This window comes from Garra rufa, chromosome 22 (genome assembly GCF_049309525.1).
Source record: "Garra rufa chromosome 22, GarRuf1.0, whole genome shotgun sequence".
Taxonomy (NCBI): domain Eukaryota; kingdom Metazoa; phylum Chordata; class Actinopteri; order Cypriniformes; family Cyprinidae; genus Garra; species Garra rufa.
Genome location: NC_133382.1, coordinates 37153465 through 37169452, shown reverse-complemented (window position 1 = coordinate 37169452; position 15988 = coordinate 37153465). Strand labels below are relative to the sequence as shown.

General features: G+C 35.3%; 1 protein-coding gene and 1 pseudogene across 1 annotated transcript; both read left to right on the top strand.

The window, feature by feature from the left end:
* The first annotated feature begins 5533 nt into the window (after positions 1 to 5533).
* Positions 5534 to 7519, top strand: LOC141297517 (sushi, nidogen and EGF-like domain-containing protein 1; annotated as a pseudogene).
* Positions 7520 to 10731: 3212 nt separating this feature from the next.
* On the top strand, positions 10732 to 12416 carry LOC141297516 (sushi, nidogen and EGF-like domain-containing protein 1). Its single transcript, XM_073827941.1, has 9 exons — positions 10732 to 10747; positions 10814 to 10846; positions 10948 to 10977; positions 11195 to 11328; positions 11422 to 11691; positions 11777 to 11872; positions 11963 to 12098; positions 12175 to 12257; positions 12336 to 12416. The coding sequence occupies exons 1-9, from the start codon at positions 10732 to 10734 to the stop codon at positions 12414 to 12416; spliced, it is 879 nt and encodes a 292-aa protein (XP_073684042.1).
* The last annotated feature ends 3572 nt before the right edge of the window (positions 12417 to 15988 follow it).

Below are 15988 nucleotides of genomic sequence, written 5' to 3'. Positions count from 1 at the left end.
AAATAAAGGTAACCTTCCAACTCACACATTACTATCAGTTTGTTCATCATAATAATATGTGTTATATATACCCAGAAAATATTATTTTGCATACCAATGTTATGACACATCACAACACACCGAAAAAAAAAGTCAAACTTAATTTCACCCACATATAACTTTTTTCATTTGCCTGTACTAGAAACAACTTTTCTCATTTTCTGACCTAAGAGATCCTGGAAACACTCAGGTCGTTTAATTGAAAGTAAGACACAAACACGCCTATTTATATAAAATGCGATGCTAATAGACAACATGGAGATAGTTTGATCTGTTTGTCCATTTTTTTCCTTTTAGATACAGGAGCTGGTCAAGTATGGTCTGCCCAACAGTGTTGAGCTAAAGTTAAGAAAAGTGCAATAGATAAAGCCGTAATATGCTTTTTACGTTTTACAATAACTTCCTTAAATCTTCCACACAAGGGTTCTTTGCATGTTTATGAGATTTTTACAATGTGACCATGACCAACATTTGTAAATGAATCAATTAATGAATCAATCCCTATCCCTAAAATATTTACTAAACATTAAATTGTTTGTCTAATCAAACTTCATTAGAATCATGATTTATAAGGATACAAATATGTAATTGGATCTTGCTTTGCCTGAATGCTCTTAATGGTGAGAATACAGATTGCAAAACAAATGTAAAATCCAAACGTCTTTAAAGTAAAAAAAATATATATATCTTAATACCACATAAGCTGATCAACATTTCTGTACTGATCAGCATTGATTTTGATACAGCATTCCTATAGCTTGAGCAATAGAGCTTCCAAAACAACAACAGAGATGGAAATGCAATTTTTGAATTATGTTTTCATTATTACCATATAGAGTCATTGGTGTTTGGTGATGAGTTTTCCGGTTCAAGGTCTGCATTTAAAGTCACACCAGAGGTGTTCAGCTGGGATTAGGACTTGGTTTTACTAGATCAGTCAAGTTCTTCCACACTGACTGAATTAATATTTTCTTTTTGAACCTTGCTTTATACACAGATGCATTGTCATGTTAGAATAGAAAAGGGTCCTGTTGATATAAAATAGGAAACACACAATACCCTATTATATAATAATATGCTTAAACGTTAAGATTTGTACTCATGGAAATTACTAAAGTAGTCAAATCTCTTCATTAGAAGAAATATAGGCAACATAGTGTAACTTTCATAGACTGACTGAAAACAGCTTATTTTAGAGAATTCGTTAGTGTGGATGTTCCTTTGCTCACCACGAGGGGGAGACAGCAGCTTAACAAGAACGAGTGCGATCCTTGGAGGGGACATGTTGTGCACTGCAGTAAATGAACCACTAAAATAAACTACACTTTTTTATTATTATTAAGTGTTAGTGATGCTTTTTTATTCGAATCTTTCGTTAAAATGCAATAATTTCCTCATTATAAAAGTAAATTACTATTTCAGTTTTAATGCCACTTCATGTTGATTCTTCAATGCTCTCCCACCCAACTCTTTTACTTTTTACTGTGTATGTAAAAATAATCTTTTTGATGTGAATGGCTCTTGGAAAAGATGAGTTTTGTTTCAGTGACAGCGTCTTATTGACATTCTGTTGATTCAATGTCCTTACCTTCAGAGCAAAATGACATCTACTGTAGCTTCCCCTCTTTGGAATTAATGGATGGAGCTTGAGCTAGTTAGTGTTGCCAGACTGGATGGATGATTTCCAACCCACAAACTCACCAAAACCTTCCCACTCCACCAAAAACCGGCCAAAACTTTAACTGTTAAAAAAATGTCAATCAAGACCGATTAGTTCTCTCCAGAACAAAAAATTACAGGTACTTTACTCACCCTCTTGTCATCCAAAATGTAAATGTCTTTCTTTTTTCAGTCGTAAAGAAAATTTCAGGATTTCTCTCTATGTATATGGTGCCCCACAAGTTTGAACTTTCAAAATGCAGTTTAAATGCAGCTTGAAAGAGCTTTAAACGATCCCAGCCGAGGAGGAAGGGTCTTATCTAACGAAACGATCGGTTATTTTTTAAACAAATTGACAATTTATATACTTTTTAAACTCAAATGCTCGTCGTTAGGGTATGTCGAAAAACTCCCATCTCGTTTTCCTCCGTTTCCGTTTAGTTTTCTACATCTGCAGAAGTACCGACCCAGTGTTTACAAAGTTAGCATACAAAGAAGATCAAAAGCCGTATAAAAAAAGAAAAAAAAAAAGAAAGAAGGTAAAACAGCGTTGTAGACGAGCCAAGACGAACATTTGAGGTTAAAAGTTATATAAACTGTCAATTTGTTTCGAAAATAACAGATCGTTTCGCTAGATAAGACCCTTCTTCCTCAGCTGGGAATAGTTTAGAGCTTTTTGAAGCTGCGTTTAAACTGCATTTTGGAAGTTCAAACTTGGAGGCGCCATGCATATACATTATATGGAAATCCTGAAATGTTTTCCTCAAAAAACTAAATTTCTTTACGACTGAAGAAAGAAAGACATGAACATCTTGGATGACAAAGGGGTGAGTACATTATCTGTCAATTTTTGTTCTGGAAGTGAATTGATCCTTTAATAAGGGCCGTTTTTAACTCCTTTAAGTAATGTAATGATGACAAAATAATATAAAAAGAGATGTATTTCTCAGGAAAACAGATCAAATCAGGGCAAATACATTATTAGAGAGAATGGCCAAATATGACTGAAGTATGCTGGCAGACACTAAGAAATTAACCTGTCTGAGGAACAAAAACTGTTTGAAGTTGGCCAAAGTGAACCAGGATTTCCAGGGCAAGAATCTTGACAACGTTCGTGTTTGTTCTTAACATTTCCAGTCAGGTAGGTGACATAATAGACTAATATCTTAACGCACACTGCTATAATGCATTCAGTAGTACATTAACAATGCAGTCCATGCTGTTGTTTACATCGGAGTATCTCCAATATGGCCATGCATCCGGGTAACAGACCAAACGGTAACGTAAGTGCAAATCCTCTATACCAGTCTGAACAGTTTCTAAGATCTGATTCATGACAGGATAGTATGGTCCCATATTAAATTATTCAACTGTGGTTCAATTTTTTGGGGCAATGTCATTTTAATATATGATCTTAATTATGAACACACTGGTTTGTAGTGCAAACAGTTTGACCATTTTACTGCACATTGCTATCCTTCTCGTTATTTCCCTATAGCGGCTAATGAACTAGAAATCTCCCCCATAGGCTTACTTCCGCGTTGAAGACAAAGGTGGATAGGGTTATGGGTACGCTTAAGGGTGTGATTGGACAGTGTACTGTATCTCCACCCATTAGGTCTTGTGAAGGGGAGCAGTACGTCAATCTCAGATGCAGATTAAGCATTTAAAATCAGCAACTTCCTGCATAGTTTTCATTTAATCTCCAACTGGTGCAAAAGCAGGCTGGATGAAACTTTTATTGAGGTAAGTATCAAAATCTCTCTCTCTCTCTTTCTGTGCATTTACGTTTACAATTCAGTTTATTCATTTAGATTTATTCAATCAACTTACAAATGAGGAATATCACAAGCACACTCTTAAAAACAATGGGATATTTTTGTAGTAATGCCGTAGATTAGAAGAACCATTTTTGGTTTCCCAAAGAACTTTTCTGTAAACAGTTCTTAAAAGAACCATTTTAAAAATCGAAATCCTTTTCCACTAACCTTTTCTGCATTTCCGGTCCTTCATGGAACCATCGATGCCAATAAAGAACCTTCATTTTTAAAAAGTGCAAATGACAAGTTTAATGGCAATGACAAGTATAAATACTAGTGATAACTTCTTTTTTTTATCTTTTTAGTTCAATAATACTTTGGATTTTTGTGGTGTTGTTCTCAAGAGTTCCTGGTTAACACTTCCTTTAATAAAAATATAAATCTCTCTTATTACAGAACAAGGACTCCTTTTTCACTTTGTCAAATTAGCCATCATGAAAATTATTCCAGTTTCACAACATCTGCTGCTGTTATTAATAATACCAGTTCTGTCACCAAGTAAGCTCCTGATCTTAGCTCCATTCTTAATGTTAAATGATCAAGAACTTAATAATCTCTTTTTTTTTTTTTTTTTTTTTTTGTCTTTAACAGGCTTGGCACAAACAACTGCACCACAACAAACAAGTAATATTTTTTTTAAGCTTACAATCTACTAAACAGCCTAAATTATTTGGAAAATAATTCCATGAACCTCAGAAATCAATCAGAGATGTTGACATGTTCTTAAAGGGGTATTTCATCACTGTCAAGAAAGATTTGTAATAAAACTTGGCTGTCTATGCATTCGAATTTAAATATACAAAAGACATTTGAAATCTGTGAGTTACCAACTTAATGTCTGGTGTTTTTATGTTTCTTTTTTATAGCCTCTGCAATATCAATCTCATTCACCACCTCCTTTTCAGACTCAGGTAATGAAGCATAGGATGATGTAATATTGCTATACACTCTTAAAAATAAAGGCTCCAAAGGGGTGTTTTGCATGCCATAGAAGAATCATTTTGGTTCCCCTAAGAAACTTTCAGTGAACAGTTCTTAAAAGAAGCATTTTGAACATTTTTGAAAATCTCTCAAAAAAAATGTTTCCCACTATAAAGAACCTGTTCTGCATTTGAAAGGTTCAATGAATGTTCAAGGTTTCTCATTGAACCATCAATGCCAATTGTTATGACCCTGTTTTTCCCTTTCTCTGCCTTTTGGAGGCAGTATAACATCTATTTGTGATGTCGCTGTCAATTAAAGATACTATGGGCAGAGAGTATAAAAGACGTGACTGATCGTCTCAACATCACTTCCTCTGGTGGAACTTTGTTCTCCAGAGAAGTCTTTTGCACTAACTCACTAACTTACACTAACTGTTTATTCGTTTGACAATATTTTTTACCCCATTGGACTTGCTTGTGTTTATTTCAATCCCTAGACATTTTTTTTTCTGTAATCAATAACTTTTTCCTTAATAAATCATTTTTGCAATTTAAATTTAGCTGTATGTAAGCATATCAATGGCATGTAAACCATATGATCAATGCAAATGCAATATGTGAGCCTGGACCACAAATAATATCTATACATCATCATTGAATAAGCTTTCCATTGATGTTGGGATAGGACAATATTTGGCTGAGATACAACTATTTGAAAATCGGAAATCTGAAGGTGCAAAAAAATAAATAAATTAAATATTAAGAAAATCGCCTTTAAAGTTGTCCAAATGAAGTTCATAGAAATGCAAAAATAAATGTTTTGATATATTTACGGTAGAACATTTACCAAATATCTTGGAACATGATCTTTGCTTAATATCCTAATGACTTTTGGCATAAAAAAAAAACTATAATTTTGACCCATACAGTGCATTTTTGGCTATTGCTACAAATATGCTACTTAAGACTGGTTTTGTGGTCCAGGGTCACATACGTGTATACACCTTCCATTCTTGGCGACGAATAATACCAATAATAGTTTTCTAATATATCATGTTAACCACTATTTCTTCTTTCTTTGTTCTTTGGTGGATGATAGATGTCAGGTTAGTGGATGGCAACAGCTTCTGTTCTGGAAGACTGGAGATACTCCATTATGGAACTTGGGGAACTGTGTGTGACGATTACTGGGATTCATGGGATGCTGCAGTGGTGTGCAGACAGCTGGGCTGTGGGAACGTTGTACAGGTACTGATAAGGAACTTCAGAGTAGGTTCAGGTCATATATGGTTGGATGATGTACAGTGCAGTGGGACTGAAACTGCCCTCCAAGACTGTATATCACGCGGATGGGGAACACACAACTGTGGGCATAGTGAGGATGTTAGACTCATCTGCGAAGGTGAGTTAAATGTGTTCCTAAAACACCTACTCTGTGGTTTTGGTGTCCTGCAGTATTTTAAGTCTTATTTCAAGGTAAGTAATCAGTTGCATATCATATTGGCTAAACTACTGCTGTTCTTTATGCAGAAGTGTTCTGTTGTTTTGGCTGGGCGGCAGGAGACACAAACAACAGTGCTTCTCTTGATGGAAGTTCATCTGTTATTCAGCTGTTGAGTCCATTTCTGTTCTTTGGCCGCAAATACCAGCAGATTTATGTAAAAATTTGATTCCCATCTTAATTTTGAGTCTAAATGTGAGTGGTGAATGTGGAATCAGTGATTTTGACAGTATTTCTCATGTTGCAGGTGAATAATAATGGACATCTCACATTCAACCAGCCTTCATCACAATATGTTCCATACGCATTTCCCACTCATGGAAGTCAAGATGTAATCGCTGGTCTTTGGACAAACCTTGACAACCGTGAGAGAGGTGTTGTTTCATATCAGCAGATCAGCAGTACACCAGTGGAAATGTTCTCACTCGTGCCACTCAGGATATTAACACACATTTCCCAAATCTGAACTTTAACGCTTCTTGGGTGTTTGTGGCAACATGGGATAAAGTTGTTTATTTTAACACAAGCTCAGTAAGTTATACTTTTCGGAAGACTGCAAACTGTTATTGCTGCTTTGACATTATTCTGTGTAAAACAATGCACACAAAACAACAACAGAGAGAGAGTAATATACATGTAAGATGTAATATTAATCATCATCCCCATTTTATGTAACTTAAACATTTATATTAATAAGAATAATAAATTCAATGAAATAAAAATATAACTGAATAAAACATGAATTATACAGAGTACTGTATGTAAAGTAAATTTTTCCATTCTTTTCAGGAGACATCCTTTCAAGTGGTTTTAATTTCAGGTGGTAATTTTTCATTTATTCTGATGATTTATGGTGATGTTGCTGTAACAGAACATCCAGTGCAGGTAACAGAAACCTTTTGCAAACCACTGCTTCTCAAACCCCTTTCTCTTTCTCTGTTAATAAAGTATATCATGTTTATGGTTTGTTCAGGCTGGTTATGACACAGTCTACTCAACAGACTACTTTGTGACCAATGGATTAAACAACGGGAGCTTTATCTCAAATCTCAGAAACTCCAGTAATGTCAATGTTCCTGGCCGATGGGCCTTCAGGGTGGACAGTGGATCAAAGTCAAACAAAGGTAACCTTTACTATCAGTTTGTCCATCATCATAACGTGTTACAGAAAAGATTATTTTACAAACTCATGTTTTGACACATCACAACACAACAAAGAATTCAAATTTAATTTTACTTACATATAACTTCTTTTCATTTGGTCATACTAAAAAACATAAACATAATTTAACATTCTGTGTGTGTATATGTGTTTCCCTTTAGACTACGTTATTGGACTTCAAATTAAAATTTCCTCTGTTTCTGACATAATGGATAGTGGAAACATTCAGATTATTTTACAGAAAGTAAGACACAAATATGACTATTTATACAAAATGCAATGCCAATAGACAACATATGGAAAGATTGATCTGTTTATCCATTATTTGTTTCAGATAAAACAGGAGCTGGTCAAGTACGGTCTGCCAAACGGCGTCGAGCTGAAGTTAAGAAAAGCACAAAAGATAAAGCCGTAATATCAGTCTCAGGTAGGAAAAGAAATAAAACTAAAGCTTAGCGACTATGATTAATCATATGTGATTTTTAATTATTGGTGGTTTTATTTGATAACCACCATATGCTGAAGGGCAAGCCTTGTGGATAACTGGAGTTTTAGTCTGTTTCTTGAAATCCACCTGAAAACTTGACACTTCTATGCTGCTTTTGCATTCTTGAAAGCCTTAATCCTTTCTACATTCCATGAACTCTGGTTTTCAGCGCAGTTTTTCTACTCTCTACAGTTTTCTACTGTCAGATTAAGAACTGCATCTGATGTTAACATGCTTATTTGTTTCTTGGGAACCAGTGTGTTCTGAAAAGGAATGTCACACAACAGGACAGAGAACATTTTATGTATACAGTAAATCCAACATCCATACACTTTAGTAATCATCACTGATCCTCCTCTTTTCTTTGTCTCATCTTGTTTTGCGTTATTAAATGCCTGTAAGTTCTGCAGGGGTTTCAAATAACCAGATCTGTAGTATGTGAAAAATGAAAGTAAACCTGTAAAGTCCTTTTACTTTAACTAAACTTACGTAAGAGAAACATACTATAGCATACTTTTGCTTTTGCTTTTGAACACCTTGTAGTCTCAGCAAAAAGAACACGAGGATTGACACCACATAACCTAACTAACCTTCAATAATATTACAATATCATTTACCTCATTCTGAAGGGTTTCAAATCTTAATTTTGTATATGAACATAAGTGCACAGAAATTATGTAATGCACAGTAGCACTGCTAACATGTTCAGATATGATGATCTTTGCACACATTTTCTTTTGCATTGCTGGTTACCATTGTAAAGTAAAAAAAAGCCTCAAATAGTTTACTTTACATAGTACTCTTCTGTCTACTTTTATCTGTTTAGTGCATGCCTCATTTAGAAATACAAATAAAAAATTAAACAAATAAAATACAGAAACATGTTTTGAATTTAAAACCAGTTAATTTAATTGTTACATTAAATTAATTTACTCAGCTTCTTAATTTGATCTTATATTTAATTCAATTTAACTCATAAAATTTCATCTTGAACCACTTGAATATTTATCAGGTGAAAATAAAGTGGAGAGGATTCTTTTGGTAATTTGTGACCTCGGACCACAAAACCAGTCTTAAGTAGCAGGGGTATATTTTTAGCAATGGCAATAAATAGATTGGATTAAAATAATTCTCTTTTCTTTTATTCAAAAAATCATTAGGATATTAAGTAAAGATCATGTTCCATTAAGATATTTTGCAAATTTCCTACCCTAAATATATTAAAACGTAATATGCATTGCTAAGTACTTAATTTGGACAACTTTAAAAGCGATTTGCTCAATATTTTGAATCTCAATTTGCAAAAATGTAACCTTATGACTGGTTTTGTGGTCCAGGGTAACATTTGTAGGCAGATTATGTCATCTTGTCATTGTATTGCAATCATTCAGTCTTTCTGACCAGTAAGTCACATCACTAATGAAATAATCATAATTATTTTTAAAGTAGCATTAAAAAAATGTATAGCATATGTGGTTTTTAGGGAACCTGTTAAGGCGTCACTTGATTTATAGATAGCCTGTGTGATACTCATTCTGTACATTCTTTGTGAATGCAGTCAATTTATATTGGTAGAAATGTATTCATAATTAATGCATAAACATATTATTATAAATAATACAGACTTTAAAATTGTTTACAATAAAGACTTGTTATAAACTCTTCACAGGTATATCCTAAAATCTAATGATTATATATTAAGCCATATTGTTTGAATTGCATTGCGATGATTACTGGCCATGTTCCAATGAAAAAATATTTTCTTTTATTCCAGGAGATGCTCTGCTGTTAAAACAGGGCTGGGACGCATTTAAAAGTCACTGCACACTGCCTGCCTAGTAATTTAACACACATCAGGTACAAGAGGTTGAAGGTAAGTAAAATGTCTTTAATATTACATTTGATAAACTATAGTGACTACATAAACTATAGAAGTACATATTGTTTTGCAAAACCAACTGTATATTCACTGCATATACTGTAGGCCTACATATGAATACATGAAAGTCTGCTAATAAAAACAACTTTTGAAAAATAATGTCCCTAGATATGGGGGTACAAATTAAGATTCATATTTTGAAAAGTAAATACGGTATTGTACATTCTTAAAAATAAAGGTGCTTAACGATGCTATAGAACAACCTTTTTTTGTTTAAATGGTTCCATAAAGAACCTTTAACAGCTGAAGAAACTTTCTGTTTCACAAAAGGTTAGGCGAAAGCAGGTTCTTCAGATTCTAAAAAGGTAAGAAAGAGACGGTTCTTTAAAGAACCTTTGACTGAATGGTTCTTCTATGGCACCTTTATTTTTAAGAGTGTCCTAAGCAAAGACATGTATTGTATGTGGCTACACAATGTCCGCTGTAGCAGTGTTGGGGAAAGTTACTTTTAAAAGTAATGCATTACAATATTGCGTTACATTAATTTTGCGTTACTTTTGAAATCTGAGCAGGGCTTGCTTGTTTGTTTTTAATATAGAAAGTTTGATTTTTAGCAAATCTTAAATTTTTAGTTAATCTAAAGTAAGTTTCGCTTATTAGTATGGTTAAATTGAATTAACAAAGCAGAGGCACTGGTTAATAACATGGGATTAAATACATAAAGGAAACAAAACGTAACTGAAAACAAATACTTTTTTTTGAAAAAGTTGTTCTTGTAAATGAAAAAGTAATGTTACTTTACTAGTTACTTGAAAAAAGTAATCTGATTACATAACTTGCGTTACTTGTAATGCATTACCCCCCCCAACACTGGCTGTAAAATATTTTAAGGTCAGCACATAGATTTCATATTGAATATTAGCTTTTTCAAATTTGTAGTTGGAAATATCCAAATTGTAAGGGGGAATAATAAAGCTCTTTCTGATTACAATAGGACTCCTATAAAATCTGACCTCATCATGAGAATTTCACAGCATCTGCTGGTGTTTATATCAGTCCTGTCACTCAGTAAGGTTTTATTTACTGTTTAATTATTAGTCCTAATATCGGAAAGACATTAATAACACACAAATCTGTGTTTCTAAATTGAATAACGTCTTTCTCTTTAACAGCCAGGGCACAAACTACAATTGTAGGTAATTACCAACACAATTACAGACCTTTAAATTAGAGCAGATCTGTTTTTAAAAAAAAATCACCTATGGTGAACAAACCTGGTATGAACTCTGAAAACACTTCATGAGGTATTTAATAATGCTTGTATTTGTGTTTATTCTTTTCAGGCACCACACTGGAAAGCACCATACCGCCAACAGGTAGTAATGCTATTAGTAATGAAAGCCTCAGAAATAAATATGAATGTCTTCCCCTCAACTTCATCATGACATATTTATTGTATTTGTGTACATTCTTGCAGAAACTGCTGGCATATTTCCAAGCACACCAGGTAATAATGCTGCAAGTTAGGGAAAACACATTGTATGCCTATATGCAGTGTTTTTAATGTACTGTAAAAGAAAGTGTTTTATAATGTATATTTCTTTTTGCCATTGCACAAACAGCTGCAGAGCCATGGAAATGTAATTAATGACATCTGATTTAAAGTTATATTTAAATAAACATAACTTGTTCACGTTTTATTTTTTGCCTTCATTCTCTCGCAGCACCAGAGATATTCTATCCATTCGGCTCAGCGGCAGGAGACACAGAACATGTTGAAACTGGTGGTGAAAGCCACTATTCTGTTAGTCTTTCAACTCCATTTCCGTTCTTTGGCAACACATACAACCAGATATATGTGAGAATTTAGTTCTGTTGGCAATCTACAGAAAATATGAATGCAAATGTTTATATTATTCCGCTGGATTTGAACTGATTTCTCATATTACAGGTTAATTATAATGGACTCCTTACATTCAACATACCTTTGCTAGCATCAGAACCTTTCTATAATCCAACCACAGGATATGAAGATTTCATTGCTGCACTTTGGAATGACTTTGACGACTATTACAGTGGCGTGTTCTCGTATCAGCAGTACACAAATGGAAGTGTTCTCGCTCGAGCCACTCAGGATATAAACCAGTATTTCCCTCAGAAGAGCTTCACTGCTTCTTGGGTCTTTGTCGTCACTTGGAAGTATGGAGCTCAGCAAAACCCGGTAACTTTTTTTTTTTTTTTTTTTGGCTCGTTTGCTTTCAGGCTACACACTGTAAAGACTATGATCTTGTTTCTTTTCTTCCCAGGTAATCCTGTTTCAAGCAGTTTTAATTTCAGATGGGAATCTTTCTTTCTTTCTGATGAATTATGGTGACTGTGCTGAGCTATATGGTGGAGTGCAGGTAAAACAAACATCACAGGATTAAAATCATATTTTATATTCTATACTGGTGCTATGTGTATTCATAACTTTTCTTTCATTGTTTTAATAGGCTGGATACTTCACAATAGACTCTACAAACGACTTTGCAATTCCTGGTGCAAGCAATGGCAACTATCGAAACCTCAAGAGCACGAGTAACGTAAACCTTCCTGGTCGTTGGGCCTTTAGCGCAAACAGTCAATTAGGTAGGAGTTTCATCAAGATTATCTGTCAGTTTGTTTATATCATGTTATAATGTGTTATGTGTGTGTGTTCCTTTAGAAAGCGTCATAGGAGTTCGAATGAGACTTACATCATTTTCAGACCTAACACAGAGTGGAAACATTGAGGCCGTTTTGCAGAAAGTAAGTCACTGGAGCATTTTATGTTTTATGAAATGGGAATAAAATACATTTTGATCTGTCTATTCATCTTTGTTTCAGATGCAACAAAAACTGGTCAGTTATGGACTGTCAAATAGTATTGAGATTAAGTTAAGGAAAGTTCAAAAGACACAGCCGTAATTTCTCCTAATCCATGGCGTTCATTACAACAGAGACTGGTTCATTAAGTCTATGATGATGAATGCCATTTCCATTATCAAGAGGAATGTCACTGCACTGGAAAGGAACTTGTATAATGTCTTACTCTTCAACTTTCTGTTTCTCACATACATACACCCATACTTTTTCTTTGTCACATCATGCTTTTCAAACTTTTTAACCGCAATCGCTTCATGGGTTTAAAACTCTTTAAACTGAAGATATGCAATATGAAGTCTACAAGTTCATTTACTAAAACGTGCATTGGCAAAAAGATATTGTATAAAAAAAGAGTACACACAAAAAAATTAAAAAATGTATGCTAAGGTAAACAGTGTATTTGATATTAAAATGTCACTGAGAGAAGAGCATTTTATTTTATTGGTAGTTAACTGTCTTTTCCTCACCACGAGATACTGGTGCTTTAAAACAACTCCATGTATGTTTTTTACCCCTAAATATTAGTTTGATAATCGTTCTGATGGTACACTGACTTATAATAACATGAATGGATTTAATTTCTTTCCCACTATTTTTTCAAAATTTCTTTTTGGGAGTATGTAAGTTTGCGAAAAATACAACTACATACAGAAGAACCAATAAAAAATGAAATCAGTGTCTTGATCCAAATTCGCCACTTGTGCTGTTTGTATTTGTTGTGTAGCCTAATAATAATCCGTCAAGCTTCAGTTCTAATTATTTATCTTGAAGTATGTAAGAAACTAGCTTGAATGAACCTTAATTAAACAATTAAAAAGGCACTTACTATCTTGCTGTGGACGCCATATTCTGCCGAGACGCGGTGTAACGGTGGCTGCCCCCAAATCAAATTTGACTAAATAAATTTAATTTTTAATTGTTCGGGCGCCAGACAAGTAAAACTTGTCAAGTAAAAAAAATTACATATAAAGAAGTTCAATTTCCCCGAAGATAACTCAAACCACGGTTACACAAAAAAAATGAAAATAAATTCCTTCAAATACCCACATTAATATAGAACAGTGCTTAAATGACACATTCAGAGATTGAAGGGTTTGGTCAAAAAAAAAATATATATATATTTTAGGAAATCATTTTTCAAACACACACAAAAAAGAATTTTACAAAGTTAAATTTTCACAGAGTTTGTATTTCTTTTTTCCTTTTCTTCACATGAAAAATAAAAAAACTAAAGTAAACAGACAGCAAGTAGATTGCCGTTCAATTTCAGTTCAAGATTTCACACACAATCAACAACAAAATCACGAGAGTCCTTGATTCACTGTAATGTCTTAAAGTTCGTTCTTTTCTTTTTTTTTTTCAAACTCAGTTTTTAGTGTTCAGTTTTCAACAAAAAGAAACATGTAAAAAACAACCACAAAGAAAAATAAATAATCCAAACGAGTGTTTGTGTATGGGTGTGTGCGTGTGCAATGAGCGTGTATGTGTGTGTGTGGTGGGGGCTGCGTGAAGCAGTCTGTGTAGCGGCCGCAAATCCCGGGCCGGAGAAAGAGTTTGGAGACTTAACGTGAGGTTAAAAGATGATGGACATCATCACTAGTACCTGAGGCAGGCGAGCAAACCAGGCTGGATTATGTTGCACCAGGCAGGCGAACGAACCATGCAGACGCAGTAGAGCAATTTCTCCGTCACTTTGGCGATCGCACCCAGTCAGCGCATGCACAGAGATTCCAGCAAAGAATAGTAGCCTACGACCTTCAGCTTCAGGTAGCGTGTGTCCCACTCCAATAACAACCTACACGTGTTTTGTTTTTACTCGCTCCTTCACTTCCGTTTCTAGCGCTCTTTTATATTCAATTTCCTCATTGGTTTGTTTCCGCCCATTAGAAAAAATGAAAAGCTGAAATGGACTTCTTCCATTTCGCTACACTCTCCCTCCCTGGAGAAAACAACCTATGGTTGTGGAAATGTGAATCATAATTAAAATCCAATGAATTCCTCTTCATCAGAAGATTCATTGAATATTTGGCAGAGCCTTTTCTTCTCCTGGCATTCCAGCTCTTCAGCCGTGGGAAAGCATGGTTTCAGGTTGCACACATGTACTATGCGAACATCTTCGCCAGTGGTCTCTAGCGCTATTCGATAGTTCAATGGACCCACCTGTTTTACGACACGGTAAGGGCCTTTCCATTTTTGAGCCAATTTTGCAGTGAAGTGATGTTGTGCACTAGACTGGGGAAAGGTTCTCATCCACACACGATCCTTTTCCTTGTATGTGACATCTCGTCTTCTTTTATTATAATTCCGAAGCTGTCTCTTTTGTGCTTTTTTACAGCATTCCATGGCTTTGGTCTGAAGCTCAGTTAGGTGATGGACTGTATCGTAAGATGTGCAGTCTGGAGTTAGATTCTTGCCATGTAACACCTTGTCCATGGGACTTTGCAGTTTCCTCCCTAAATGAAGCTCTGCAGGGGTCATCCCAATCGTTTCCTGGACAGCTGAATTAATAGCGAAACGGAGTTCTGGTAAGTATTGGTCCCATTTTTTATGATTGTTGTCCACATAGGCAGAAATCATGCATTTGAGCGTACGATTAACCCTCTCTGTCATATTTGTTTGTGGATGGTATGATGTTGTCAATTTAGGTTTGATACTCCACTTTTGACAGAGTTCTCTGAACAGTGATGACACAAATTGTGTACCTCTATCCGACAGAATGAAGTCTGGCACTCCCCAACGGGTTAGAATTTCCTTCCGAAGAAGTAATGCAACCGTCTCAGCTTTAGCGTTGCGCATGGGGAAAAATTCCACCCACCGGGAGTAGTAATCTACAAAGACTAAGAGGTACTCATTTTGCTGTGTGCTGCGTGGCATTGGCCCCATAATGTCCACTCCAAGCATTTCGTTGGGACGGGTGGTGGTGACTTGTTGTAGTTTGCCCACAGGTTTCTGATTTTCTCCCTTAAGAGTCTGGCATTTGACACATTTTTTAACGTGGTGTTTTATGTCATTCCACATTCCAGGCCAGAATGCAACATCATGGATACGCTTGTAGGTCTTATAAATACCTACATGACCGCTCCAGGGATTAGAGTGGTAGTGGTGTAGAACGGATGACACAAGGCTGGTAGGAATGTAGACTCTGTAATGAACTTGATTGTTCGGCAGGTGAGTTTTGTGATAGAGTTTATCTTCCACTATCTCATACTGATCTTTTAGAGAGGAATCATTTTCGGCAAGTGCTTGAAGTGTGTTGGTGATGACAGGGTCTTTGTGCTGTTCTTCCCAGATTGTGGCTGGAGACATCGGAAACTCAGCATTCTCCTGTTGGTGTTGGTTGGTGTACAGGTTACAACTGGTGTGAATCCGAGACAGAGCATCAGGTGCCATATTTAGTTTTCCTTTGCGATATTCAATGATGAAATCAAATCTCTGTAGTCGCAAGGCCCACCGGATGAGGCGACTTGTGGTTTTTGTGGAAGACATTACCCATTGTAACGCTGAGTGATCTGTGATGACAGTGAACAGTTTGTGCTCTAAGTAGTGCTGCCATTTTTCCAGGGCCCAAATTACAGCCAAACACTCTTTTTCGGTGGCTGTGTAATTGGTCTCTG

Excerpts from the sequence above, each read along its gene's own strand:
- LOC141297516 (XM_073827941.1), top strand. Across the intron at positions 10,847-10,947 it reads AAGCACCATACCGCCAACAG|AAACTGCTGGCATATTTCCA; the intron begins GTAGTAATGCTA and ends ACATTCTTGCAG. Across the intron at positions 12,258-12,335 it reads TTGAGGCCGTTTTGCAGAAA|ATGCAACAAAAACTGGTCAG; the intron begins GTAAGTCACTGG and ends TCTTTGTTTCAG.